This window comes from Trichechus manatus, unplaced genomic scaffold, assembly GCF_000243295.1.
Source record: "Trichechus manatus latirostris isolate Lorelei unplaced genomic scaffold, TriManLat1.0 scaffold00258, whole genome shotgun sequence".
In the NCBI taxonomy this organism is placed as follows: Eukaryota; Metazoa; Chordata; class Mammalia; order Sirenia; family Trichechidae; genus Trichechus; species Trichechus manatus.
Window position 1 is genome coordinate 288,320 of NW_004444194.1, and position 27,218 is coordinate 315,537.

The 27,218-nt window shown below is 55.3% G+C and overlaps 2 protein-coding genes across 2 annotated transcripts in view; one reads left to right on the top strand and one right to left on the bottom strand.

The window, feature by feature from the left end:
- The first annotated feature begins 8,984 nt into the window (after window positions 1–8,984).
- Window positions 8,985–13,470, top strand: NDUFB7 (NADH:ubiquinone oxidoreductase subunit B7). The gene is made up of 3 exons (XM_004389724.2): window positions 8,985–9,197; window positions 12,717–12,885; window positions 13,293–13,470. Exons 1-3 carry the CDS (start codon window positions 9,086–9,088, stop codon window positions 13,423–13,425), a joined length of 414 nt encoding a protein of 137 aa, XP_004389781.1. The 5' UTR covers window positions 8,985–9,085; the 3' UTR covers window positions 13,426–13,470.
- A 242-nt stretch (window positions 13,471–13,712) lies between these two features.
- TECR (trans-2,3-enoyl-CoA reductase) overlaps window positions 13,713–27,218 on the bottom strand; it is a 31,483-nt gene continuing 17,977 nt past the window's right edge. Inside the window, exons 2-13 of the mRNA XM_004389717.1 lie at window positions 16,657–16,707; window positions 15,900–15,951; window positions 15,447–15,491; window positions 15,256–15,359; window positions 15,060–15,175; window positions 14,869–14,974; window positions 14,700–14,772; window positions 14,572–14,615; window positions 14,418–14,475; window positions 14,251–14,339; window positions 13,970–14,015; window positions 13,713–13,856 (exon numbers count right to left, since the gene is read on the bottom strand). Coding sequence (XP_004389774.1) covers window positions 13,729–13,856; window positions 13,970–14,015; window positions 14,251–14,339; window positions 14,418–14,475; window positions 14,572–14,615; window positions 14,700–14,772; window positions 14,869–14,974; window positions 15,060–15,175; window positions 15,256–15,359; window positions 15,447–15,491; window positions 15,900–15,951; window positions 16,657–16,707 — 912 coding nt within the window. The 3' untranslated portion in view covers window positions 13,713–13,728. The remainder of the gene's footprint in view (window positions 13,857–13,969; window positions 14,016–14,250; window positions 14,340–14,417; window positions 14,476–14,571; window positions 14,616–14,699; window positions 14,773–14,868; window positions 14,975–15,059; window positions 15,176–15,255; window positions 15,360–15,446; window positions 15,492–15,899; window positions 15,952–16,656; window positions 16,708–27,218) is intronic.

Genomic DNA, 27,218 nt, shown 5'->3' on the forward strand with positions numbered 1-27,218 from the left:
ACTGGGTGTTGTCTGACCCACAGAACCATAAAGTTGGACGTGCACAGCAGCACTCCATCATTAAATGGAAGTGGTATATTCGAGATCGGGCCCAAGCAGGACCCGAAGGCACAAGTAAGTTGCATGAGGAAGTGGCCCAAATGCCCATGCTCTCCACTCCTGTCACATTACCTTCCCTCTCCCAATCTGCACCTATGGCCTCATGGGGAGTTCCTTATGATCAGTTGACCAAGGAAGAGAAAACTCATGCCTGGTTTACAGATGGTTCTGCGTGATATGCAGGTGCCACTCGAAAGTGGACTGCAGCAGCACTACAGCCCCTTTCTGGGACCTCCCTGAAGGACAGTGGTGAAGGAAAATCCTCTCAATGGGCAGAACTCTGAGTAGTGTACCTGGTTGTTCACTTTGCTTGGAAGGAGAAATGGCCATATGTGCGATTATATACTGATTCATGGGCTGTGGCCAATGGTTTGGCTGGATTGTCAGGAACTTGGAAGGAACATGATTGGAAAATTGGAGACAAGGATTTATGGGGAAGAGGTATGTGGATAGACCTCTCCAAATGGGCTAAAGACGTGAAGATATTTGTCTCATGTGAATGCTCACCAAAGGATGACCTCAGCAGAGGATGATTTTAACAATCAAGTGGATAGGATGACGCGTTCTGTGGAAACCACTCATCCTCTTTCCCCAACTACTCCTGCTGTTACCCAATGGGCTCATGAACAAAGTGGCCATGGTGGCAGGGATGGAGGTCATGCATGGGCCCAGCAGCATGGACTTCCACTCACCAAGGCTGACATGGCCACAGCCTCTGCTGAGTGCCTAATCTGCCAGTAGCAGAGACCAACACTGAGTCCCCAGTATGGCACCATCCCTAGAGGTGATCAGCTAGTAACCTGGTGGCAAGTTGATTACATTGGACCACTTCCATCATGGAAAGGGCAGCGTTTTGTCCTTACTGGAATAGACACTCTGGTTATGGATTTGTCTTCCCTGCATGCAATGATTCAGCCAAAACTACCATCCGTGGACTTACAGAATGCCTTATCCACCGTCATGGTATCCCACACAGCATTGCCTCAGATCAAGGGACTCACTTCACAGCAAATGAAGTGCGGCACTGGGCCCATGCTCATGGAATTCACTGGTCTTACCATGTTCCCCATCATCCTGAAGCAGCTGGCTTGATAGAACGATGGAATGGCCTTCTAAAGACACAATTATGGTGCCAGCTAGGTGGCAATACCTTGCAGGGTTGGGGCAATGTTCTCCAGGAGGCTGTATATGCTTTAAACCAGCGTCCAATATATGGTGCTGTTTCTCCCATAGCCAGGATTCATGGGTCCAGGAATCAAGTGGTGGAAATGGGAGTGGCACCACTCACTATTACCCCTAGTGACCCACTTGCAAGATTTTTGCCTCCTGTCCCCTCGACCTTATGCTCTGCAGGCCTAGAGGTCTTAGCTCCAAAGGGAGGAATGCTCCCACCTGGAGACACATCACTGATTCCATGGAACTGGAAGTTAAGAATGTCACCTGGCCACTTTGGGCTCCTTATGCCTCTGGCTCAACAGGCAAAGAAGGGAGTTACATACTGACTGGTGTGATTGATCCTGATTACCAAGAGGAAATCAGATTGATACTACATAATGGAGGTAAAGAAGAGTATGTCTGGAATGCAGGAGATTCCTTGGGGCATCTCTTGGTACTACCATGCCCTGTGATTAAAGTCAATGGAAAACTACAGCAGCCTAATTCTGACATGACTACTAATGACGCAGACCCTTCAGGAATGAAGGTTTGGGTCACCCCACCAGGCAAAGAACCATGACCAGCCGAGGTGCTTGCAGAGGGCAAAGGTAATACAGAATGGGTGGTGGAAGAAGGTAGTTCTAAATACCAGTTACGGCCATGTGACCAGTTGCAGAAAAGGGGACTGTAATTGTTATGAGTATTTGTACTTTGTATGTGTGCATCAGATATTTTTGCTTCCTTCACTTATAAAATATAAGCTCTAAATGGGGCTAGTGCATTTTTGATTGTACACGTGTTAGTTGTATCATGTTAGGCGCAGGTATGACTTTCTAATTGTCTTTTCTCAGAGATTTTGTATGGTTTAAGGAGTTGTGTACATGTGCCAAGTTGACAAGGGGTGGACTGTGATGGTTAAGATTGTGTGTCAGCTTGGCTGGGCCATGATTCTCAGTGTTTTAATGTAATCACTTCCATGATTGAATATACTGCGAGTAGCCAGTCAGATGAAAGGGAGTCTCCTTGGGGGTGTGGCCCGCATCTGTATATAAGCAGACGTTCTGGCTTTTTGCTTTCTCTGGATCCTGCGGCTGCTTCCTGTCCCCTCATCTCCCGTTCTCTTGAGCTGTCAGCTTATCTGCCGAACCTGGGATTCGTCGATCTGCACAGCCTGTGAGCGGGAGCCCTGCTCTCCGACCTTCCGATCTTGGGCTTGCCAGCTTCTGCAGCTGTGTGACTTGGGAGAGGCCTCTACCCTGATCCACAGACTTGGGATGTTCTAGCCTCTACAATCACGTGAGCTGTTTCCTTGATATAATCTCTCTCTATATATATATTTATACACTTTACTGGTTTTGCTTCTCTAGAGAACCCAGCCTAAGACACCCCGTAAGCACTGATTCTGAGGTTTCAAATAAATTTTAGCAGGTAGGCGAATTTATAAGTACCAACTCCATGAATGAGGGGGATTGGCTTTTTCAGTTATTTATCTTGTTCACTGCCTGTCTCCCCCTCCCCACCCCATTCACTTGTCACCTCCACAAGGGCAGGTATTTTTGTCTGTCTTGTTCATTGCTTCTTTCTGCTGGCACACACTAGGTGTTCAATGAATGTTTGCTGAATGACTAAGTGACCAACCTGCCTGCTAAGCCCTGACTCAAGCCACCCCCAGGGCCAGGCCCTCCAGGCTCATTCATCCCTCCAACACCAGCCAGCTAGCCTCGCTGCAGGCAGCAGCAACCCCAGCCCCTGTTCCCACAGGTGGGACCGTCCTCAGCCTAGCTTAGAGACGAGGGTCTGATCTGCCCCATAGGCAGAGGCAAGCCTTCACTGGCCTTGATTTGCCACCTCCCCCAGAACTGAGTTCCCCAGAGCATCTGATTTCCCATCCAGCTAACCATGACCAGGCCCGGAACCTGCCCTGAATTTCCTTCCCCACCCTAGCCCCATGGGGGCTGAGCCCAGGCCTCTGAGGCTGATCTATTCACAAAATGCTAACACAGCCCCTGCCAGTACCAGCCACAGGACAGGAGGGGTGGACCAGAGAAGGAGGAAGGATGGGGCAGGGAGCTGTGGCAAGGAACCAGCGCAGCTGGGAAGCAGGGTAGAAAAGGAAGGTCTTTTTGCCAGATGGTTCCCAAAGAAACCAAAATGAAATCCACTGCCGCAGAGTCAATTCCTACTCATAGTGATTCCACAGAGTCAATTCCAACTCATAGTGACTCCATAGGGTTTCCAAGGCTGACTGCCACATCTTTCTCCCACGGAGCTGTTGGTGGTTTTGAACCACTGACCTTTGGGTTAGCAGTTGATGGCTTTAACCATTGCATCACCAGGGCAGATAGTTACTAAGGAAACAACAGGAAGGGCAAGGAACACAGGACACTGAGGCCTGGCCCCCTCCTCACCCTGAACTGACTGCCTAATATCACCCTCATCTTAATATGACCCCTTTCAGGTTCCCAAATCTAAATAAGGACAGGCCAGGCTGAAGTGGCTAAGTCCGGGGACCTGAGAACAAAATGGGCCACGTGCCCTCCACAAGGGTTATCCCTGCCTTCGACCCCTTAACCTGTAGTCAAACATCTGGTCACAGAGTGACCTCTTTAGGCAGCCTTCCTAGCTAGAACGTTTGACCTGAATAAAAATAATAATAATCAGTTGCCGATGAGTTGATTCCAACTCATGGTGATCCATGTGTGTCAGAGTAGAACTGTGCTTCATAGGGTTTTCAATAGCTGATTTTTCAGAAGTAGATTTCCAGGCCTTTCTTCTGAGGTGCCTCTGGGGGGACTTGAACTGCCAACCTTTCAGTTAGCAGCCAAGCACTTAATCATTTGTGCCAGCCAGGGGCCCCAAAAATAATAATAGTAAGCACGTATTAGGCACCTACTATGTGCCAGACAGTGAGTGGTTTTCACGCAACCATCTGACTCCTGTCAATCACCCTATTTGCTTATTCATTTATTTACTTGTTTATTCAACAGATACTTATTGAGAACCTACTATGTAACAGCTCTATTCTAGGTACAGGGAATACAGCCGTGAACAAGACACATAAATCCTTGCCCCTGGAAAACAGTCTGGTGGTTCCTCAAAAAGTTAAACAGAGAGTTACCACATGACCGAGCAATTTCACTCCTAGGAATCTACCCAAAAGAACTGAAAACAGGTACTCAGCCTTGTATATGCATGTTCATAGCCGCACTAGTCACAGTAGCCAAAAGGTACAAACAACCCAAATGTCCACCAATGGAACAAATGGAGAAAGAACATGTGGTATGAATACAATGGAATATTTTTCAGCCGTAAAAAGAAATGATGTTCTGATACATGCCACAACATGGAGGAACCATGAGAACATGCTAAGTGAAAGACGCCAGGCGTGGAAGGTTGTTTATGTGACATGTCCAGGATGTGTAAACCCATAGAGACAGAAAGTAGACTAGTGGTTGCAGAGACTGGGGAGGGGAGTGGGGAGTGACTGCTGGTGGGTACGGGGTCTCCTTTAGGGTGACGAAAACGTTCTGGAACTAGTTAGAGATGGTGGTTGCACAACATTGTGAAGGTACTAAATACCATTGAACTGTCCATTTTAAAACGGCTAGTTTCATGGTATGTGAATTTCACCTCAACTGGAAAAGAAAAAAAAAAACCCTGCCCCATGACCAGACATTCAAGAGGAAGAGACCAACAGTAAGCAAGACAAATATATTTACAAAACAAAAAAACCACTGCTGTCAAGTTGATTCCTACTCATAGTGACCCCACAGAGTTTCTAAGGCTATAAATTTCTATGAAAGCAAGCTGCCACATCTTTCTCCCTCAGAGCCGTTCGTGGTTTCAAACCGCCGACCTTCCGGTTAGCAGCTGATCGCTTTAACCACTGCGCCGCCAGGATGCCTTACATCAAATATATAGCATGTTAAAAACAAAAAACAAATCAAACCTGTCGCCCTTGAGTCAATTCTGACTCAAGGCGACCCCAGGTGTTACAAAGTAGAACTGCTCCACAGGGTTTTCTTGGCTATAATCTTTATGGAAGCAAATGGCCAGCCCTCTCTTCCGTGACATCACTGGGTGGGTTCAAACTGCCAACCTTCAGGTTAGTAGTTGGGCACTAACTGTTTTTGCCACTAAGTGACCTCATAGCATGTTAAACCCGTTGCCATCAAGTCAATTCCAACCCATAGCGACCTTATAGGACAGAGTAGAAGTGCTCCATAGGGTTTCCAAGGCTGTAATCTTTACAGAAGCAGACTGCCACATCTTACTCCCATGGAGCAGCTGGTGGGTTTGAACAGCCAATCTTTTGGTTAGCAGGCAAGCATTCAACCACTGCACCACCAGGGCTCCTATAGCATATTAGAGAGTGCTAAAGATAAGGAGAAAAATAAAGCAGTAAAAGGGAGGGGAGTGTCTGGTTGTTGTCGATTCCGACTCATAGCGACCCCATGTACAACAGAACGAAACTGCCTGGTCCTGTGCCATCCTCGGAGTCGTTGCTATGTTTGAGCCCATTGTTGCAGCCACTGTGTCAGTCCATCTCATCAAGGGTCTTCCTCTTTTTTGCTGATCCTCTACTTTACCAAGCATGAAGTCCTTCTCCAGGGACTGATCTCTCCTGGTAACATGTCCAAAGTATGTGAAACAAAGTCTCGCCAGCCTCGTTTCTAAGGAGCATTCTGGCTGTACTTCTTCCAAGATAGATTTGTTCATTCTTCTGGCAGCCCATGGTATATTCAATATTCTTCGCCAACACCACAAATCGAAGACATCAATTCAAGGTAGGTATTACTGGCCCCATTTTAGAGATGGGTAAACTGAGTATTGAAGAAGGGAAATTAATTCCCAAGGTCACACAGGAAAAATAAGCTGGGACCATAATTTCCTCCCTGGCTCTTGTCCCAGCTCTGACTTCTGGGTGAGCAGCTGAGGCACAGAGACAGGGAGAAGGAGGAGAGACACCCAGGAAGTGACAGGGCTGCCTAGTGCAGCTGCACAGTTGCTCACTGCACAACTCCAGGTTTGCACCATTCACAGAGACCACAATGTGAATGGTGCCCCCTGCAGTCGAGAAGGACACAAGAATCACAAATCTATACGGTGGCCTGGGGACAGGGCTACGTCACAGGGAGCCCTGGAAAGGAAGTGTTCATCACTATTGGTCTATTTTCAACAGCTTGCATTTTTCACTAAACAATATCTCATAAGCACTTCCTCAAATGAGCACATGAAGATCTAACTTGGCAGTTCTCCAAGTGTCATGCCCAGACCTGCAGCATCAGCATCACCTGGGGTTTCTCCTAGACCTGCTGAATCAGACACTCTGGGGTGGGACCCAGCTCCCACACACTGGGGAGCCACGGGAGAGTCTTCAGCAGATGCATGACGTGATCTCCATTTTTGACAAATGCACCCTGAGGGCAGGTGAGAGATTAGGGAAGCTTCTGCAATCACAGTAGCCAGAGATGACAGTGCCTTGGAGGAGGCTAGTGGCCATGGAGGGAGGGGGAACGGATCATGTTCTGGATAGATTTCAATGGCAAAGCCAAAGGACTTTGCCAATGAATTGGATGTGTGGAGTGAGACAAAGATGAGGGTCAAGTATGACCCAATGTTTGGGTTCTGAGCACCTGGAAGGACAGAGCTACCAAGGTGGGAAGATGGGGAAGGGGCAGGTCTAGGAGAGAAAGCGCTCAGGGGAATCCAGAGTTTGGTTTGAGCACGTGAAGTTCAAGATAGGACATACAGGTGCCCAGTAGCTGGTTGTTCAGGGGAGAGGACATGTCTAGAGACAAATGTGAGGATTATCAGCATAAAGGTGGTGCATTGATTTCCTGTGGCTGCCACAACAAATTACCACAAACTGGATGGCTTAAAACAATGAAAATATATTCTCTCACAGTTGTGAAGGCCAGAAGTCCAAAATCAAGGTGTTGGCAGGGCCAAATTCCCTTCAAAGGCTCTAGAGGAGAATCCTTCCTTGCCTTTTCCAGCTTCTGGTGGTTCCAAGCATTCCTTGGCTTGTGGCTGCATCACTCCCATCTCTGCCTGTCTTCACATGGCCTCCTCCTCTGTGCCTGTGTCCCCTCTTCTGTGTTTTGTAAGGATACTTGACATTAGACCTAGGGTCCACCTGGGTAATCCAGGATGATCTCATTTCAAGGTGAAAAAGAAATGAAAAATCATTTTTATTTGTCCTTAACTTACTTACATCTGCAAATACCCTTTTTCCCAAGAAGGTCATGTTCACAGGTACCAGGGATTAGGATTTGGACATATCTTTTTAGGAGCCACCATTCAACCTACTACAGGGGGTATTTAAAGGCCCCACCCTTGTCTCTCTTGTTCACCTCTGTGTCCACAAGGCCTGGAACAGTCCTGCATATAAGCATATGGTATATATGTATATGCTCCTTAGAAGTGAGGATGGCAACACTTTGTCTCACTTATTCTAGATATGTTATCAGGAGGGACCAATCCCTGAAAAAGGACATGCTTGGTAAAGTAGACGGTCAGCAAAAAAAGGGGGAAGACCCTCAATGAGATGCACTGACACAGTGGCTGCAACAATGGGCTCAAACATGGCAAGGATTGTGAGGATGGCACAGGACCATGCAAATTTCATTCTGTTATACATAAGGTCGCTATGAGTCAGAAACAACTCAACAACACCTACCAACAGCATATACAGTGTAACCTGTGAGAGATGGAATTCAATGTGACTGCCTTGTTTTTCCAGATCTCACAAGTTTTCCACCTTTGACAGGGTGAGGTCTTACCACTTTTCTATCGCTATTAGTGGAAAATATTTTAGCTTTCCTTCTCTCATAGGTTTCCAAATTACACAGTTTCTGACTTTCGCAGGTTTTGGTGTTGTTAGGTGCCGTCTAGTGGGTTCTGACTCATAGCAACACTATGTACAACAGAACGAAACACTGCCCAGTCCCGCACCATCCTCAAACACCTTTGAGCCCATTGTTGCAGCCACTGTGTCAATCCATCTCATTGAGGGACTTCCTCTTTTTCACTGACCCTCTATTTTACCAAGCATGGTGTCCTTCTCCAGGGACTGATAACATGTTCAAAGTACATGAGATAAGTCTTGCCATTCTCGCTTCTAAGGAGCATTCTGGCTGTTCTTCCAAGACAGATTTGTTTGTTCTTCTGGCAGTCCATGGTATATTTAACATTCTTCACCAACACCATAATCCAAAGGCAACAATTCTCCTTTAGTCTTCCTCGTTCATTGTCCAGCTATGGCAATTGAAAATACTATGGCTTGGGTCAGGTGCATCTTAGTCCTCAAAGTGACATCTTTTACTTAAAAATAAATAACTTTATTCTATTTATTTAATTAAAATTTAATTAATTGAAATATATACTTCAAATAAGTTCATTTAAATTTTTGATATTCACGAATTGTAACAATTGCTATTGTGCATTTTTAAGACCATTTTGAATGTTTTAGAAGAAAATATTCTTTTGAAAAAAGATACGAAAAATAATTTTTATTTGTACTCTAGCCTCAGGATACCAGCGCGCCCCAGGGAGAGTAAAGAGAAGTCCCAGGCCCTACATCGCCCAGAATCAGGGCGCCCCCTCCGGCCGCAGCCACGAGACCTTCCGATGGGGCTCGCGGCAGCTGTCCTTCCTCCGTCCGGCCGCCAGGTGGCGTAGGCAGGACAGGAAGGCCTTCGAAGCCGTTCATCTCTGTGATCCCGGCAGGCGACCTGCATGACCCGGAAGCCGTGCTGGCGGAGAAGGAGTATTTCTGGGTAGGAGCGAGGTGACCCCGGCTGCAGGGGGAACTGCGGCAGCCGCAACGATGGGGGCGCATCTGGCCCGGCGATACCTGGGCGATAGCTCGGGGGAGCCTGATCCCCTGCGGATGCCCACCTTTCCGCCGGACTACGGCATCCCCGGGCGCAAGGAGCGCGGTGAGGCCCAGTGCGCAGGCGCGGACTTGGGGCGTGCGCCGGGATCCCTCGAACCCCCAGGTCCCCAGGGCTGGACTCGAGCTTCACCCGCTCGTCTCTGGGCTTATCCTTGGCGTAGGCCCGGACGAGTCCAGCGGAGGCACTGTCCCTGCCTGAGTGGGGAATGCCAGGCAGAGGGCACGGCTTGGGCAAAAGCCCCGGGACAAAAGAGTTGTGATTTGGGGGGAGGGGAGGACATGCGGGGTTATCAGAGAAGGGACGTGTTCACTGTATCACTGCTGTTTTTAGGCATACACGAGGGGGGCCCAGCTGCACACACTGTTCGGCATGTTGCTTTTTTATGTAATAATATATCACATCAAGCGAGTCCCAAGCTGAGCACCGCGGATACAGCAGGGGCGCAGGCCCTGGCTTCAGGGAACTCACCCTAGTGGGGCAGATGGTGGAACCAGGTAGACTTGTGGGGAGGAACCTGGGGAGTATCAAGGAAGACTTCTAGGAGGTGGTGGATGGAAGTGGAGACGGAAGGGGGTCGAGTAGGAGTTGACCAGGCAGAGAGGGCTCCAAGGAGGGGGCAGAACCAGTGCTTCTAAGCAGGGGAGGGACATGTCAGATTTGCTTTGCCAAAAGGTAACGCTGGCCGCTGGGTGGACAATGACTGGAGGTGGGGAGTCCCCTAAGTGATGGGTGTGCACAGAAGTCAATGGGTTTGAGAGAGCCTTGGGACGGGGTATAGTCACTCCTCTCATCCCAGCTCCTGGCCACCCGCCTCTGCCATTACACCCTGCTTTACCCACAGCTAGCTTTGCAAACACCCACAACCTTTGCTGCTCTCTCTTACTTGGCTAAACCATCACCCTGGTTAAACCCTGCTCTCCCCCTCCTTGACTCCTGCCCCTGTGCAGCTGAACGCGACGGGAGAAAAACACCCAACTTCATTGACTGGTCTCCCGTCGTGCTACCGGCCCTCCACTAGCTAATCCTTCGCTCTCCCTCTCTCCATCCTAGATGGCCGTCCACCTCTCCCTCAGATTCCAGCACCTCCTTCCACCCCCTCTCCACCCTTGACTTTGCATGTTTTTTGTAGAAAACAGACGCAGCCAGAAACGAGCTCTCATGGGTTCCCAGCACCCTTCTTCCTCTGCACCCTCAGACTCCACCTTCTCTCCTGTTACTCAGCTGCCCCTGATCAAGCCCCTTGAACCCTAGATTCCTTCCTCTCATCTACCCAAGGACGCTGCAGCATCCGTTCTCTCTCTTCTTTGCATTGGTTTTCCCCATCATTGTGCAAGTAGAGCTATTTCTACCATTTTAAAATGTTCTCCTGGCCCTACCTCCGGTGACTGCCCCCTCTCTTGCCTTCCTTTCATGGCTGCTTTTGAGTGTACAAGGGGGCCCAGCTGCACAAACTGTTCTGCACATTGCTTTTTTTATGTAATAATACATCACATCGAGTGCCAACCCTGGACCAAGTCCCAAGCTGGGCACCGCGGATACAGCAGGGAACTGTAGGGGGCGCAGGCTCTGTGTTCAGGGAACTTACAGCCTAGTGGGGCAAACAGTGGAACCAGGCAGATATGGGGGGAGGAGCCTGGGAGTTACCAAGGAAGGCTTCCAGTGACTGTCCCCTTTGTCGCCTTCCTTGGGCACTTTTGATCTCACCTGCCCCCTCGGAGCCCCTCCTCACTGGCCCCCAGGGCCCCAAACTTCCCTGGCTCTCCATCCACCTCGCCAGCAGCTCCTTCACTGATTCTCCCCTCCTCGTAAATGTTGGGGTGCTTCAGGGCACAGACCTCTCTCTCTAGTCTCCACACTCCCACTCTCAGGGAGTCTGCTAGTCCCCTGGTTTCACATGTCTTCGGCATGCTGACGCTCCAAGTTGTATCTCCAGCCAGGTCTCCGCCCTCAACTCCTGGCTCATGGCTCCACTGCTTGCTGCACATCTCCGCACGATCTTAACATGCATTTCCCACGCATCGGGTCCTAACAGAGCTTCTGGTCTTCCCCCTGTGCCTGCCCCTCCCTCCATCTTCCTGTCCTGGTAACTGGCAGTTCCATCCTCCCAAGTGTCTGCAGGACTCCTCCCTCGCCTTCCTCAGATACTACTCAGTGACCACGCAGTCTAAAATCGTGATCTGTCTCCCAGCACTCCGTGTCGCTCTGCCTGGCTTATCTTCCTCCCCAAGACTGTCAGAAATTCTGCCACATTGTGCACTCTGTCTCCTTCCCCGAGACTGCCTGCTGCTAGGGCTGGAGTGCATGTGTGTCCTGCCCTGCACCCGGCACGCAGTAGGTGTGCAGTAAACCCTTGTTGCTGAGATGAGAGAGCACCAGGTGCTGGTGGCAGCAGGTGGAGGGATGAAGTCGGGCCTCTTCCGCAGATGGGGTGGTGATGGAAGGCATTGATCAGAAGGAGCAAGGGCTCTAGGGACAAGCCCTGGGAAACCAGCACTGAATGTTTGGGTGAAAGAGCAGGGAGGGTGGGGTACAGGGGAGCCGTGGGGAGAGAACCGTTGGAGGAGGCTGAGGAAGCGTGGGGTCCTGAGATCGTGGATGGCCCTGGTGAAAACTTTGAGTGGTGGTGGGCAGGTTGAGGGGGTGGGAGATGAGTTGTTTCTAGACAGCTAGAAATGGGGCCAGGAAGCAGGGGGAGAGAAGCAGCAGGGAACAACTGCGGTGGAGACATGGGCAAGGTCACAGCAAGGAGCTGGGACCAAGGAAGAAGACCGAGGGAGGTTTGGGAGGGGCCTGAGGACGAAGAAGTCTGGGTCCTGTCTCTTCCCAAGGCCGGGGTTAGCAGTGGGCCAGGAGGCCAGAGCCTGAGAGTTGGGTTGTCAGAGAAACCACCCCAATGGCTTCCAGCAGGTTGTTTTGTCGTGGGTGGGGCTTGCCGGTGGGCAGGGCACTGGGGCCGAGGATGGTCAGCCCTCTCTCTGAGGCCTTCATTATTAGTTCAGTCACCTCGCACAGTAACTGAGGAGCTGACCGCTGGCCCATTACATAGGTGAGGAAACCAAAGTGAGGGACAGGAAATGACACGTCCAAGGCCGCGCAGCCAGCCAGTGTGCAGCTGGGCCTCGCCTGGGCCCACACTGCATCGTGCCCAGCAGAGGGGAGGGTGGAGAGGGCTGGTGGGGGAACAGAGGCCAGGTGAGAAGGTGGAGTTCTTGGCTCATGGCTGTGCAGTGTGGCTTTTCAGAAGAGTGACCACGGAGGTGGGGTGGGCAGACCTGGGGAAGGGGAGGCGAGGATAGAGTGTAACCTGGGGTGATGGGGAGAGAGAACGTCACCGCCCCCTCGCCCGGCTTGTCTCTGCCAGTTAGCAACAGGACTGTGTTCTCCTGACCCTTCCATATGTCAGAGGATGGCCCTGATTCACTGTCATCTGCTGCCAAACTGTCGATGGGTGACACCCCCAGACGTGGCTCTGTGCGGGCCCTGAGTGTGGAGTAGGGGGAGCAGGAGGGGGCACTGGGCAGGAGGACGCCCGCTGAGCCCAGCCCTCGCCTGCTCCCACAGAGATGGTGGCCACGCAGCAGCAGATGAACGACGCCCAGCTGGTGCTGCAGCAGCGGGACTACTGCGCCCACTACCTCATCCGGCTGCTCAAGTGCAAGCGCGACAGCTTCCCCAACTTCCTGGCCTGCAAGCACGAGCAGCACGACTGGGATTACTGCGAGCACCTCGAGTGAGCCCGGCCCCGCCCCACTGCACCCCGGCTCCACAACCCCAGAGCCCACTCGACCCGATCCTGCCCCCACCAGCACCCCGCAGCAGGATGCAGCTCCAGAGGGCAGAGGACTGAGGATTTCCTCCCAGGTTTCTAGCTGGCCCCACTAGGTAGGGCAGAGGAAAAGCCTGCAGTGGTACAGGTGGGGGCCCTGCCCTGCCTGGCAGAGATGCTCCCACCTCCTCCACAGGCTCGGGAGGCTGCCTGGGCTACAGGCTTGGGCAGAGCTCAGGCTTAGAACCGTAGGGTCCTCCCTACTAGAGGTCTCCCCAAATGTTCTGGGGCACCCACTTCTGTCCACTTCCCAGGGCCAAGGGAGGGACGCGTCGGGGTCAGGGAGCCTGACAACCCTTCTCTGTCCCCAGCTATGTGAGCCGCATGAAGGAGTTTGAGCGGGAGCGGCGGCTGCTCCAGCGAAAGCATCGGCGAGAAAAGAAGGCAGCAGACGCGGCCAGGGGCCATGGGTCCGGTGAGGTAGCCCCTGAGGTGGCCCTGTAGGGACGTGCTGCCACCTTGTGGACCAGTTGAAGAAATAAAAGCCTCCAGATCCTCAACCTGCCTCTGACTGTATGGTGGGGAAGGCCAGAAGGGTGGTGTGGTTTCCAGGACCCCCAACCCCCCAAAGAAGGACACAGAGCCTGGGTCCAGCTGGCAGGCAGGCAGATTTTATTCCAGGTGCTGGAAAGCTGTGAGCCCCAGCCCTCCCCTAGACTAACACTGGGCTGGGGGGAAGAGAGGCCGGCTTGGGCTAAGCCTGGGGCCCTGGCCTGGGGTGAGCAGGCAGGCAGCAGGGGCAGCAGCTCAGAGCAGGAAGGGGATGATGGGCGAGCGCAGAGACGGGTAGTCACGGAACTCCTTCAGGTAGCTTCGGTGCTTGCCCTTGGCCCAGATGGTCATTTGGGTGAAGCCAACCAGGGAGAAGAGAGCCACTGTGGGGCAGAGTAGGGGGCAGAGCAGTGGTGTCAGGGAGCAGGGCGGGGCGGGGTGGGGAGATGAGGAGGCAGGTGGGTGGGGTGCTGCTGGGGGAGGAGCTGTGGCTCACCTGGGAGGCACTGTGTCATGATGGTGAAGCCAATCCAGGAGCCGACCTGTGGGCAGGGTAAGCAGGGAGGGTGGGTGTGGGCGGGGCCAGGGCAGTGCCCACCCCTGTGCAGAGCAGGGGGTGGCCTGTGTGCTCCACGTGCCAGCCCCAGGGAAGCCAGCTCTCCCCTTTCCAAATGCTCACAGCTCAGGCTGCCAAAGCTGCCCCAATCTAGGCACCACTGCTGGGGCTGGACCCTCCACGTGGGACCCCAAGCCCTGCAGGGGACAGGGAACCCTCACCTCGTAGGTGTAGTTGGGGCAGGACACCAGCAGGAAGAGCCACGTGAAGGGGTTCTTGGTGGGGAATGGGATCTTCCTTGTCTTGGACCCTGGCAGGAAGGACCAGGAGGGGTGAGTCAGCCAGCCTGGCCCCCACCCCCAACCTGCCCACCTGGGGCAGTACCCACCTGCCGGCCGCAGGTTCCGCAGGGCCACATGGATGGAAAAGTTGCCGAGCTGGCAGATCTGTGAGAGGGGCAGGGTCAGGCTCAGGCCCCCAAGTCAGGCCAGGGCCTCCAAGCCTTCCCTCCTAAGCCTCCCCCCACACCCCAGCCTCCTTACTACAAAGATGGCGAGCGCCAGCTTCACCTGCTGAGCTCCGTAGGCTGTAGAAAAAGCAGGGGGGGGGTGGCCATTGAGGGAGTGCAGGGCCTGGGAGGGGTGGGGCTGAGGGGCCAGAGGCCACTTACTGGGGGGTGTATAGAGAGGGTGGTTGATGTAATAGGCCATCCAGGCAGCGAAGCCCCAGTAGTACGTGCAGTTCTGAAAGAGATTGGGCAGAGATGGGGCTGAGTCTGGTGCCTCCAAGGGGGACAGGGCCCGAAGGTGGGGGGCCCACAGGTGGAGGTGGGCGCTCACCTTGAAGATGTTGCGCAGGGGCATGGTGCCGTGGGAGAAGCGATGCACGAAGAGCGTCTCCAGCAGGCGCTTGATGTAGTGGAATGAGTGGCAGATGCAGGCAAGGCTGCGGGGACAGCGGGCTCAGCAGGGCTGATCTGGCCCTCAGCCCCCGCCCCGACACTGCCTGGCCCCCGCTGCCCCCTACTCACTGCACGACTGTGTGCCGACTGGACGTGAAGTCGTATTTGTGGCCATAGATGAAGGGTACCCGGAAGTAGAAGAGCAGGTAGATGAAAAGGGGCCCTGCATACTCCGTGAGGAACACCTGTGGTAGATGGGGGCCAAGGTGAGTTGTGCCCCACGTGGCTGAAGGGAGAGGAGGCTACAGGTGGGGTCAAGACTCACTGTCACCCAGCTGATCTGGGCCCCCAGGTCCCGGAAGTACAGTGTGGCTGTGGTGCCCACAGGCAGCTTCTGCAGGACATCCTCATCCTTCAGGGACTTGCCCTCTGCAGAGAAGCAGGAGGCTCAGAGCTGCCCAGCTCCTCACCCCTACCCCTGAGCCAGGGCACAGCCGAGTGGGCAGCTGTACTCACTGGGGTCCAGGCGGAGGGACTGGCGGGCAGGGTACCACTGTGGATCTGCAGGGAGAACACATGCCAGTCACAGCGCCAGCCTGGCCACGGCCCAGGCATGTCCAGCTGCCTTATGCCCACCCCACCGTGCCCTCCCATGGTGTGCTGCCCCCAGCTTCTTGTGGGTCCTAGGGCTCAGGTACCCACAGCTCCACCACCCCCACTGCCGGCCCCAGACAAAGCCTGAGGCTATGTGGTCCTAGGACACAAGCCCACAGAGCATGGGCAGCAAGATCTTGTCCTTTCGGAAGCCCAGCAAGGGCGTTCCTGCGATGTCCACGCAGGGCACCTGCCCCAGTGCAGCCCAGAGAAGCCTTGGTGATGCTCAGCAGCAGCAGGCCCCTGGGGGAGAGGCTCAGCCCTGAGTCCCTGTCCAGAGGGCTCACACAGGGCAGCATGGCCACCCCGACTTACGGGTCTTGGTGAAGAGGTTCTTGATCTCGGCAATGGTGGCGTGGGGTTCCACCTGGGGGAAGCACAGGCCGCAGGGCTGTCAGCCAGGATCCCTCCTGGTTAGGGGCTGTCAGGCTGAGGGCTGTGGCAGCCCTACAGTTGGGGGTGGGGGTGGAGGGAGGCCTAGGCCCCTATCCAGGGCAAGGGAAGGAACAGGAGCTCCTTGGCTATGACAGTGAGGGCACTTCTAAAGAGTGGGGATGGCTGCTGGGCCTGGGGGCTCCAGTCTTACCCTGGCAGTGACACTCCCGGCCCAGCAGGGAGACGGTTTGAGCGTGGGAAACTGGACCTGCTTCTCTCGACCTCGCCTCTGTCCTCTCCTCCACCCCACCCACAACTCTGCCATTGAAGCCCTTGGTCTGAACCAAACCTCCCCTGGAAGGGTCTAAGCCCCTTCCCCCAAGCCTGGCCTCAGCGCCTCCTTCCCAGGCCCCAAAGCCCTGCAGGGTTCCACCATGGCTCCTCGCTGCCTCTCGCAGCCAGGACGCCTGTCTACCCGGGGCGAGCAGCTGCCAATACCAGGAGTGGCCTGCTGGCTGGGGTGGCACCCTGTGTGCCCGCTGGGGGTGCTGGGGGACACTGAAGGGCCTGGCTGGACACTCCTGGGCTCCCTTAGGCAGGCTGCTGCTCCCCAGCTCTGGCTAAAGCCACTGGAAGGAGCAGGGGTTCCAGGACCCGGGCCTTGGCTTGGGGCCACAGATGGCAGCCACAGTCCTACCTTGTCCAGGAAGCACAGCTTCTCCCGCGTCTTCGCGTCCAGAATCTCCACCTCAAAGAAGAGAACAGCCTTTTTAGGTTTCTTGGCCACCTTAGGGGGTGCAGGCCCAGGAAGGCTGTTGAGGCCCAGGGCAAGGCCCTGGCTGGCCTCTCGGGGCACTATGTTCATGTCCATGCCACCCTCGGCACCAGCCACCAGCCCTGCCTGCTCTCCTCCACGCCCGCTGCAGCCAGTGGCCTAGCTGCCGCCCGTCAGCCCCCACCACAGACCTCCCCACTGGAAGCAGCTCTGGGCCGGCGGGCCGATCAAATTCTGCCGCGGCGCTGGAAGGGAGCCCGTGCCTGCCCTGCATGGCCGGCTTCTCTGCCAGATGTAACCCGAGTGGCACCACAGCCACATCCCAACTAAATATAAAATCTGCCCAGACTCAGCCCCCAGGGGCCATGCCACAAACCTCCTTTGGGGGCTCTATGCGGGACCAGGGCACCCAGACAGAGAAACTTCTTAGTGGGTATGGCCTCCCAAAAGACCAGGGGTCAGAGAGTCCCCAGCCAGACACAGAGGGGCCGCCCAGGGCCGGAGAGAGGATGAGAGGCCAGCAAAGGAGCTCACTGGGCCTGGAGAAACCCCAGCTATTTTGAGAATCCGTGAGATAGATCATCCATTTCCCCTCCTGAGCTGTAAGAGCCACTCCGGATTACTTTCCTTGTGCATTTGTGTTCCCAAGGAGGTGACAGATTCCAGAGTTATTGGTGCAGAGAGCTCTAGCTAAGCATGAAAAGGGTCAGGAAACCAGGGAGCTCCAGGAAAGGGCCCCCAGCAGGACTGCCAAGGCCTCAATCCCCACACAGCGGCCACCCTAGCCCTGCCCTCCCACTCACTCCACCCATTTCTCACCAGGTCCACCCAGGCCTGGTTCAAGGCCATATCCAGGGGCCAGTTTTCTGGCATGTCTGCCCAACATCAGACCCACCTGCAGGCCTGAACCCTCCAGAAGCCCAGAGTACACAGCCTCGGCCTGTTTGCACCTCCCAGGCCACAGCCAGACCTGTGCTGGGCCCGGGGAGCCTGTCCCACTCTCCCTGATCCCACAGGTGAGGGTCCAGACACGGGGGCAGAAGGAGCCCCTGGGACATGGGGCCCACCTGTACCAAGCAGGCCAGAGAAGGCACCAGGCATGAGCAAAAAAAGGGTATGAGCTGTCGGAGGCCGCAAAGTGAGGCCCAGCAGCATCTGTACAGATGCCAAAAGGCCTGAGTGCCACAGCAGGGACCCTGTTAGAGATGGGCCATGGGCAGGTCCAGGTTTGCTCCCAAATCGGCCACTGTCCAGCAGTTGCTGGGGACACTTCCCACCCAGAGCCCCAATTGGGCTCTTGGTCAGAGACAGAATGCAGACAAGGGACCAGAAACAATGCTCTGAGACTCAAGCTCCATGCCAACCCCAGGGTGGGGCCTCAGGCAGTCAGGGGTCATGTGAGAATGTGCCCACCCACCAGAGCCGGGGACACAGGGCCAGTGCACCAAGAGCCCACGCTGATGGAAAGGGCTCCACCATGACACCAGAGAGGCTGGGCTCCCCTCGCACCTTCCCCCGATGCGTGCACACACAGATCTAACACACACATACACAGACAGATGCATGCCCCCGACAGCGGGAGAGGCAAGTGCACAGCCTCGCCGCGCAGGAGACAGGGAAGTGTCTGCCCAGGGACAGGACTGTGAAGCTGCAGCAGGGGCCTGACTGAATTCAAAGAGTAGCTGCAGGCTGTCAGGACAGGTGTAGGGAGGCCCCATGGGCACCGCGGCATCCTTCCACGAGGTGAAGCACAGGCCTGGGACCAGGTCTCTGTCCCCCTGCGGGCCACCAGGTCCCTGCCCAGGCGTGGCCTTCTGCCCATCTGTGACACACTGTCCCCCTGGGGACACTACCTACCATCCCCACCCAAGAACCCACTATCACCCGGCTCTGCCCAGCTATGGGGCCTGGGATGCTCGACCATTCTGAGCCACAGGAATGACAAGCGCTGGGCAGAGAGCTGGCACATGGAGCGGAGCACCAGGCCCACCAAGGGGACTTATGGGTGAGGGCAAGGGCGCAAGCGGAATGAGCTGGGAAGGCTGGAACAGCAAGGCCCTGGGCAGGCACCAGGGCTGCAGGTCTATTAATAGGCCCTGGGCCCAGAAAGGCAGTGCCCACACACTTTGGGAGTCCATGTGGCCCACAGGCCAGCAGCACCAGCCTCCACTGGGAGAGGAGCTTCAAGTTCCTGCTGAAACACTCAACAGCTTAAAATACAACCGTCTGGCCCTGCCTGCCAGCTGCCGAGGGGAGGGGTGAAACCATACCCTCTCCCCCAGCCCAGACACAGGTCCAGGGCCCCGGAGGGAGAGCAGCCGGCCGCTGAAGGCCAGGCTGCTGGGAAAGGAGGCAGGGCAGCACAAGGGTGCAGCAGCGAGGGTCCGGGGAGGTGGCCGGAGTCTGCAGCAGCACCCAGTCCAGGCCACGGAGGAGCCACCTGCACCCCCAAGAGGTAAGGCTGGCCGCAGGGCTAGCACCCAGGGACCCAGTCTGCTCCTTTCCATTTCCTGCCCTCAAATCCCCAGACCCAGCAGCCGTTTTCTCCCAAAGATTAAAAGGCCCTCGGGGTACACGAGGCCCCTCTCTACTATTTTTGCAACTTCCTATGTATCTCTAATTGTTTCCAAATAGAGCTAAGAAAAAAAGGTCCCGGGGCACATGGCAGAACAGCAGAGGTTCCCCACCCCTACCCGCCCCAGGAGACCCTGAGCCTAATGTGGGAAACCCATCGTGTGCTGCACCCCACCCCACTTGAAGAGGGGTGGGGTAAAGGCCCAGGGTGAACGCAGGCCTGGGGTCAGAGGGCACCAGTGGCAGGGCAGGCAGCGGGCTCAGGACCCGTCCCTGGGGGCGGAGGTGGGCTGTGGGTAGGGAGGAATGGTAGGCCCTCCTGAGGTGAGCCCCCATACCACTCCTGTCCCCACAGAGAGGAGGGGGCAGCGAGGGACAGGTGCTGCTGCTCCCACGGCTGGGGTGGGGGGCTAAGCGCTCTCAATGGATGAAGTGAGGGCTGGGGGCGGTGGTAGTCATCTGCCCAAGGTCCAGGTGCTGTCTCTGGCAGGAGGTGTGGTCCAGCAGCCTCGGAGGGGCACAATGGGCAGGCAGAGGACAAGGACGCACGGGTGCCCTGGGCTGGGGTGGGCAGGCAGCTTGTGATGACAGTTCCACTAGCTGGGAAGGAATTCTCATCCCAAAGCCAGAGATTCACCAGCCCAGCCAACAGCAACTCGTGGTAGCACGAGGTCAGGGCACACAGCCCAGGGCCAGGGGGCAGGCAGTGCCTGCAGCCCACCCTGCGGGAGGGGCTCGGGGCCAGGCTGTGAACCCCCACCTGCAGGCCGGAACCCAGGCCACAGCCCAGCAGGTGGAACTGATGGAGCAGGAGGAGTAGGGGCCTCGCTGTCCCAGCTGTCTAGGGCAAAGTTTCTGAGATTACCAACGGTTATACCATGGTGGGGGACTCAGGGCTTTGCAGGCTGTGCCTTCTTCTGCCTGGAGTGCTCCCCTAGAAACCCATGTGGCTCCCCTGATCCTTCAGATGTCCTCTCAGGGAGGCCTTCCTGACCATCTGCTCAAAAGAGCAACTGTGTCCCCAAGAGAGGTCTGCTTCTGAGGGCGGGGCGGGGGTGGGTCTGTGTTCCCCCAGCACCAGAACAGGGCTGGCATGGAGCTGTGCTCTACAAACATCTGGGAGGGCTTGAGGCACCTGGGATTGCGCGAGGTCACACAGGTCGGACCCCAAGGCCCCTCCCCATCTACCCTCCGCTCCTGCTCCTCCCTCACCACACCAGGAGCCGTGCCCACTGCGCCCGTCCCCACACCAGTCCCCCAGGCGCCCCCCTCTGCCCAGCCTGTGTGACCTTGGCTGGGACATCTGCTGGACCCGGTGACATGCCCACCTGGCACACTGGTGCCAGATCCTCCTGCCCTGGCTCCTGCATGCCCCTCACCAAGGGAAAGCATTGGCCGACTGGGCCACAGGGCTCCAGCTCCCCAGAAGCTGGGCTCTGCTTCACCGGCAACCCCCACACGGAGGGGCTCCAAACTGATGGGCTAACACAGTTGGGCCCTCTGAGGCGGTGAGGGTGTGAGGGCCAGCGGTAGGCCCACCTCCTGAGCTACGCTCACACTCCCCAGGCTCTGAGGTCAAAAAGACTCAACTACTTCCTGTGTGTGGTCCTGGACAAGTTACCCAACCTCTCTGGGCCTGCCTACTCTCCCCTGAGCAGTGGGCGCCCCCGCCTGCCTGACAGCACTACTGTGAGAACCAGAGATGACACTAACAAATTTAGTATGTTAGTATGCCCAGTACAGAATAAATCAGCATTGTTAAGAATAAATATTATTAGACAAGTACTACTGGAACAATAGTGGTAGTCACAGGCAGGGCCCTGGCTGAGCACTCATGCCTCCCCAAATGCTAACTGTGGCCACCGCCTAGAGGATCAGGACCTCATTCCAGCCTGCGAGTGGCTGAGGCGATGATGCTCTCCACTGCCCCCTTGTGGCCATAGCCTTGCTCCACGGCTGGAAGGTCGCCCACAGCCGCCTGGCTCCCTGGGAAGGCCCTATCCTAAAGGCCAGTGGAGGAGTGGACGGAGGTGCACGGTGGGACACAGAGAAAGAGAGAAGCACTAACCCCAGTCTGCCATGGTCAGTGCCTCAGGCACTGCTCCAGGACCCCAGGACACAGCAGTGAACAAAACCAAACCCCGCCTTCATGGGACCCGCCTTCAGGGTCTGAGCTGGGGGGAGTGGGATAGAAGCAGGGAGAGACAACAGTGGCACTGCTGTCATAAGTGCTGTGGAGGAAATACAGAGAATGGGGGGGTCAGGAGTAGTGGGTGGCCATTTTAAATAAAGTGGTCAGGAAAGGGATCCCTGAGAAAGACATCTGATAGAGATCAGAGGGAACAAGCCATGTGCATATCTAGGGGAGGGCATTTCAGGCAGAGGAACAGCCAGTACAAAGTCCCTGAGGCTGAACTGTGCCTGGCCTGTTAAGAAGAACAGCGAGGGGGAGGGTGGGAGGAGGTGACACGGCAGGTCATGGAGGGCTCACAGAGAACTTGGGCTTTTATCCAAGTGAGGTAGGAGCCATGTAGGGTTGTGAGCACAGAAGGAACGTGCTCTGACGCAGGTGCTCCCAGGTGCCCTCTGGATGCGGCAGGGGGAACAGGGGTGGGGGAGGTGACTGCACTGATGGGGCTGGACCAGGCAGGGACCGTAGAGGGGTGGGAAGTGGGTGGATTGTGGACAGACTGTGAAGGTGACACTGACATGATCCCACTGATGGTTTGAATGTGGGGAGGGAAGAGGGGAAGAGTGGTAGGAGGAGAGTCTGAGCCCAGGTGGGAGGTACAGAGTCCTAGCAGCAGGAGCGTGGGTCTAGCAGGCACCGCCAAGCTCTGGTTTGGAAGAGCTGAGTTTGCAACTCCTGCTGGACACCTGGTGGGATGGTCGGCCAGCACTGCACACAGGATCCAGGCGCTGGTGGCCAGGAGCCTGGGGGAGGGCACTGCTCGAGTCTCGGTCTCCCCATCTTGACAATGCAGGCTGGCCTGATGCTTCCTACGCCCCCCGCCCATCCGTAAACAAGGAGACACAACAGCCTCGCTGCAGAGCCCGCGTCATGAGGCCCAGCAGCCTCCTGGCCCCAAGATGAAGAGCAAGCGCAGGATTCCAGGACACCCTCACCACTTCCTGCTTATGCACGTGAAATTTGTGTATGTCATTAAATGCAACCTGCTGGTGGTAAATCCCAATGATCATGGGTGAGAAGAGAGGCTAACAATCACTGCGTGCTTCCTGCTTGGGCCAGAACTTTCCGGATGCCCCTCCTTCCATCCCACAGCCCTCCCAAGGGCGCAGGAGCCAGGAGCCCAGTGTGGCAGATGAGGAAGTGGCGGTGTAGACAGGTAAGGAGCACGCTCTGGTCATCTAGCAGTAAACACTAGAGCCTGGACATGGCAAGGCCCTCCCCCTCCCACCATGGCACATACAGGCCTCCAGGTTGAGCTCCAGCAGGCCACATGCAGAGCTGGCACCTTGTGGCAGACCCTGCCCCTAAGGACCCAGCTCCCCAGCAGGCTGGCTTGGACCCCGGGGGATGAACTGCCTGGAAAGGGGCCCTCCAAAGGGGCCGCCTGTGCAGGGCTATCTGGGTTGACCCAACGGGAGCCTGTACAGGCCCGCAGGGAGGGATCCTGCACCACAGGCATGCAACATCTTCTCCTGGGGCTGTGGCAGAAGCCCGTGAAAGCCCCGAGAGGCCTGGCTGTGGGTACAAGTCTTGCTCAGGGAAACCAAGGACCCCAGGCAAAACGCAAAGGGCCCAACAAGTCCTTCAGGCAGCCTCCAGGCAGCCTGCTTTGGGCAGTGAGCTCCCCAACCCCCCACCTCCGGCATACCACTTCTCATAGACAGGCTTGACCACATTTGCCTGGAATCTGGCTCAGCACTTCAGCTGTCTTCCCTTCCACTTTCCAGAAATATCCAGTCACACTGCCAATGCCAGGATGGCTGAAAACACCTTAGGTTCAGCTGCCGGGAAGCCAGCACAGGCCACACCTGCTGAACCAGAAATACCTCCTTCCCCATGGCAGCAGCTCCACTCTGACCACGTTTCTCCATGATGCCCAGAGAGTAACTGTGCCAGCCACCCCGTGGCTGCCCTGTTGGGAGAACGACGTCACCAGGCGAGGGAGGGCCGGGAACATACTGAGCACCCACACCTAGGCCCTCGACCAGTCTGCTCCTACCTGCGCCCCAACTTGCCAGACAAGGTGGACAGAGGCAGTGGGGCAGGGACCAGGACTACCTGACACTGCTGTTCCTGCCTGGTGGCACCCTGTGCGCAGCATGGCCACGATCCAGCCTTGGGGAACATTCATCAGGTGGCTGTGTGTATGCCGGCTGGGTGCTGTGACCACAGAAGGCCCAAGATGAAGAGGTGCTAAACAGAATCCAGAGGCGTCAGGGGACCAAGTCTCTGCCCTGGGCATGCCTGTGTTCTATGGCCCAGCTCTTCACTCGGACAACCCACCTCGCCTCTCTGGGCCTTTGCCAAGAGGGGTCTCCAGGGGGTGCTGATCCACCCAGAGCAGCTCGGCAGGGCCTGTTTCCTTTGGAGAGGCGTCCGGGCAAGCGGCACTAATAGTAACATCTACCAAATGCTTACCTCGTGCGAAAGACTGTGCTAAGACCTTCACCTGCATCAACTCATCCAATCCTCCCCCCAGGCCTGGAAGCTAAGACTGTGATGCCATCAAGCAGCTCAGAAAACCTGGGCTGGGACAACCCTGGCACAAGGGCACGTAGCCAGGAAGCACCTGAGCCAGTGCCGACCCAACTGACTCGGGCCCAAAGCCCTGCTTACAACCACAATGCAACACCACCTCCACTTTGAAGAGATGAGCTGACTGCTTTAAAACGGAAAAAAGAAAAACACATACACACGCCGGATCTGATTATCTGGAAGGCAGACCCCACTGACACTCCAACTCCGGACGCTCATCTAGGCAGGTACTGACTCTTTCTCACACGTGCAGGACACAACTGCCCATAGGGAGTGCACAGCCTGCTGCCCCCCAGGCTTCAGTCTCTCCTGGGCCAAGGACCTTGCCCGCTGGCCTCAAGTGGTCAGGCTGTGCCAGGGGAAAGGCCTGTCATCACCTTACACCACAAAGAGCCCAGCAGGGACCCAGCAGCAGCCACGTCAGTTCCTGCATGCTCTCCTTTGCATCTGGATGGAAGCCAGCACTGGGCCTGGCAACCCAGTGCCATGAGAGGACGAGGAGATATCCAATGCTGACTGAGGAGGCTGTGCACAGGGGCATGGACCGACCTACCCGGTCTCATGAGCCATAGTCTCTCCGAGAGAGCCCAGGCAGAGGGCAGCTGGACACACTGAGGAGGATGCATGTCCCATTCCCTGGCTCTCAGCCCTGCCTGCGAAATCAGATCCCCCCCAGGAGCTCCTCCCTGCCCCCTCCCACTCCTCACGGCTCTTCAGGGAGTGTGCCAGTGCCTGGCCTCCACGGTCTCCCTCGACACTCCCGCTGACACTGTTAGATGGCACTGTTACCTCATTTTACAGCCGAGGAGCCTGAGGCTTCAAGAGCACAAGCAACAGCCCCAGGACACAGGGGCTCCAGGTCCAGGCGAGGGTCTTTTGAGCTAAATGTTTGAGGCTGGAGGGGCCTCCCTTGGACATTCCCGTCTGGACCCACTCTTCAAGAGCAGCCCCTCATACTCGCTTTCGCCTCCCCAAGCCCTGGACCCCTGGAAGACAGCCTAGACCTGCACCCCCGCAGGTAACCACATCTGTGCCTCTCTCCCATCCCTGGGCAGGAAGGCGTTATTGGGCCAGAAGGCTGGAAGATGGCAGCCGACTCTGAGGCCTGCAGACACAAGCTGACCAGAAAAGCAAGAGGGGTACATCCAGCCAATGCCCCCCCGGTCCACCACTCCTGAGTCCCGGAGGCAGGTGAGTCCCACCCATGACCTCAGCTGGCACACACCCCAGCCTGGGCCCGCACACTCACCACGTAACAGACACCGAGGCACGTCCCCAACAGGAATTACCTCATCTACTACCACGAATCCCCTTTTGTGGATGAGGAAACCAAGGCTCACTGGTTCACTCAACAAATGCTGACTGAACACCTACTTTCAGGCAGCTCTGATGAGGGCTGTAGAAGGAGAGAGAGAAATCCCTGCCCACGTGAAGATGACATTCGGGGGAAACGGAGACAATAAGATAAACAACAGAGTATATTAGCGAGTGACATATGCCACAGAGAAGGGACAGGGCGTGGAAAGTGAAGGGTGTGTAGTTTTATATAAAGTAGCCCAGTGGACTTAAAGTGGACTTTAGGCGAAGCCCTGAAGGGGGGCGAAGGAAAGAGATGCTCAGGTGGCTGGGGAGAGCATTCCAGGCAGAAGAACCTCCCGTGCAAAGGCCCTGGGGTGGGGACATGCTTGGTGAGCTCAAGCAACAGTGAGGAGGCCCACAAGGCTGGAGCAGGGGAGCGAGGGGAGGGGAGGGCAGGGAAGTAATGGGGGAAGGGGGAAGAGATCATGCAGGGCCATGTTAGCTTCTACTCTAAATGAGGTGGAAGCTATGAAAACTTTTGAACAGAAGAGGGTTGTGAGCTGACTAGGGTTGTTAAAGGATCCCTCTGGACTGTGAATAATAAGGGTGGAAGCAGGGAGCCCAGGAAGAGGTTATGGCAATAATTCTATCAACCTAACAATGGCTTAGACCAGGGGTTGGCAAACTACAGCCCATGGGCTAACTCCAGTCTGCCGTCTATTTTTGTACGGTTGGCAAGTTAAGAATGGATGTTTACAAATTCCCCCCAAAAAAAGAAGACTAATATTTCATGATGTGAAAATTACATGAAATTCCAATTTCAGTGTCCATAGTAAAGTTTTATTGGAACACAGCCACACTCCTTGGTGGACATCATCTATGGCTGCTTTTGAGCTCTAATGGCAGAGTTGAGTCATTGCCACAAAACCGTATGGCCCCCAAAGCTGGACACATTTGCTATCTGGCCCTTTGCAGATAGCCTGTCAAGCCCTGGTTGAGAGCTGATGAAGGCAGTGAAGGTGGTGAGCAGTGGTTAGAGTCCACATGTCTTGTGAAGGCTGAGCTCAGGATAGGCTGACTTCTGGACACGGTTGCTACGAGTCAGAATCGACTCAATGGCAATGGGTTTGGTTTTGCTTTGGATATGAGATGGAGCCCTGGTGGCACAGTGGTTAAGAGCTCAGCTGCTAACCAAAAGGTCGGCAGTTCAAATCCACCAGGCGCTCCTTGGAAACCCTATGGGGCAGTTCTACTCTGTCCAATAGGGTCGCTAGGAGTCGGAATCAACTCGATGGCAACGGGTTTGGTTTTTTTTTTGTTTTGTTTTGTTTTGTTTTTGACATGAGGTATGAGGGAAAGGGCAGGCAGACAGTTTCAGGCCTGGTGACTGGAAGGCTGCAGCTGCCACTAGCTGGGGCTGGGAAATACCAGGTTTGGGCGGAAAGAGTTGGAGCTCAGTTTTGGACATAATAAGTTCCATTAAGCACCCAAGTGGAGCAAAGATCTGCCAATTAAGAAACCTCACTCCCTTAGTCCCCATTCCCCATCCCATCCTCTCCCCCACCCATGAATCAGGCTGAACCATCCACAAGTGAGCACATACAGTGCTCACATATCCTCTAAAATAGTGTTGAAAATTCTATGTAAAACCTCCCTTCTACGTTTTTGAGTTGACTATTTTTTTCACCTGAACTTGAAGTGTTACAAGAGATATAATTTGTGGCCTCCTGTAAATAACAACAATTTAATATAAACATTTATTTCCATTAAACACATCACCATCAAGTCAATTCCGACTCAGAGCCACCCTGCAGGACAGAGTAGAACTGCCCCATAGGGTTTCCAAAGCTGTAAATCTTCACGGAAGCATACTGCCATATCTTTC

Bases quoted from the DNA above. Each gene is read 5' to 3' on its own strand.
- NDUFB7 (XM_004389724.2), top strand. From the start codon at position 9,086: ATGGGGGCGCATCTGGCCCGGCGATACCTGGGCGATAGCTCGGGGGAG. The intron at 9,198-12,716 runs GTGAGGCCCAGT...CTGCTCCCACAG, and splicing joins CCCCGGGCGCAAGGAGCGCG to AGATGGTGGCCACGCAGCAG. The intron at 12,886-13,292 runs GTGAGCCCGGCC...CTCTGTCCCCAG, and splicing joins GATTACTGCGAGCACCTCGA to CTATGTGAGCCGCATGAAGG.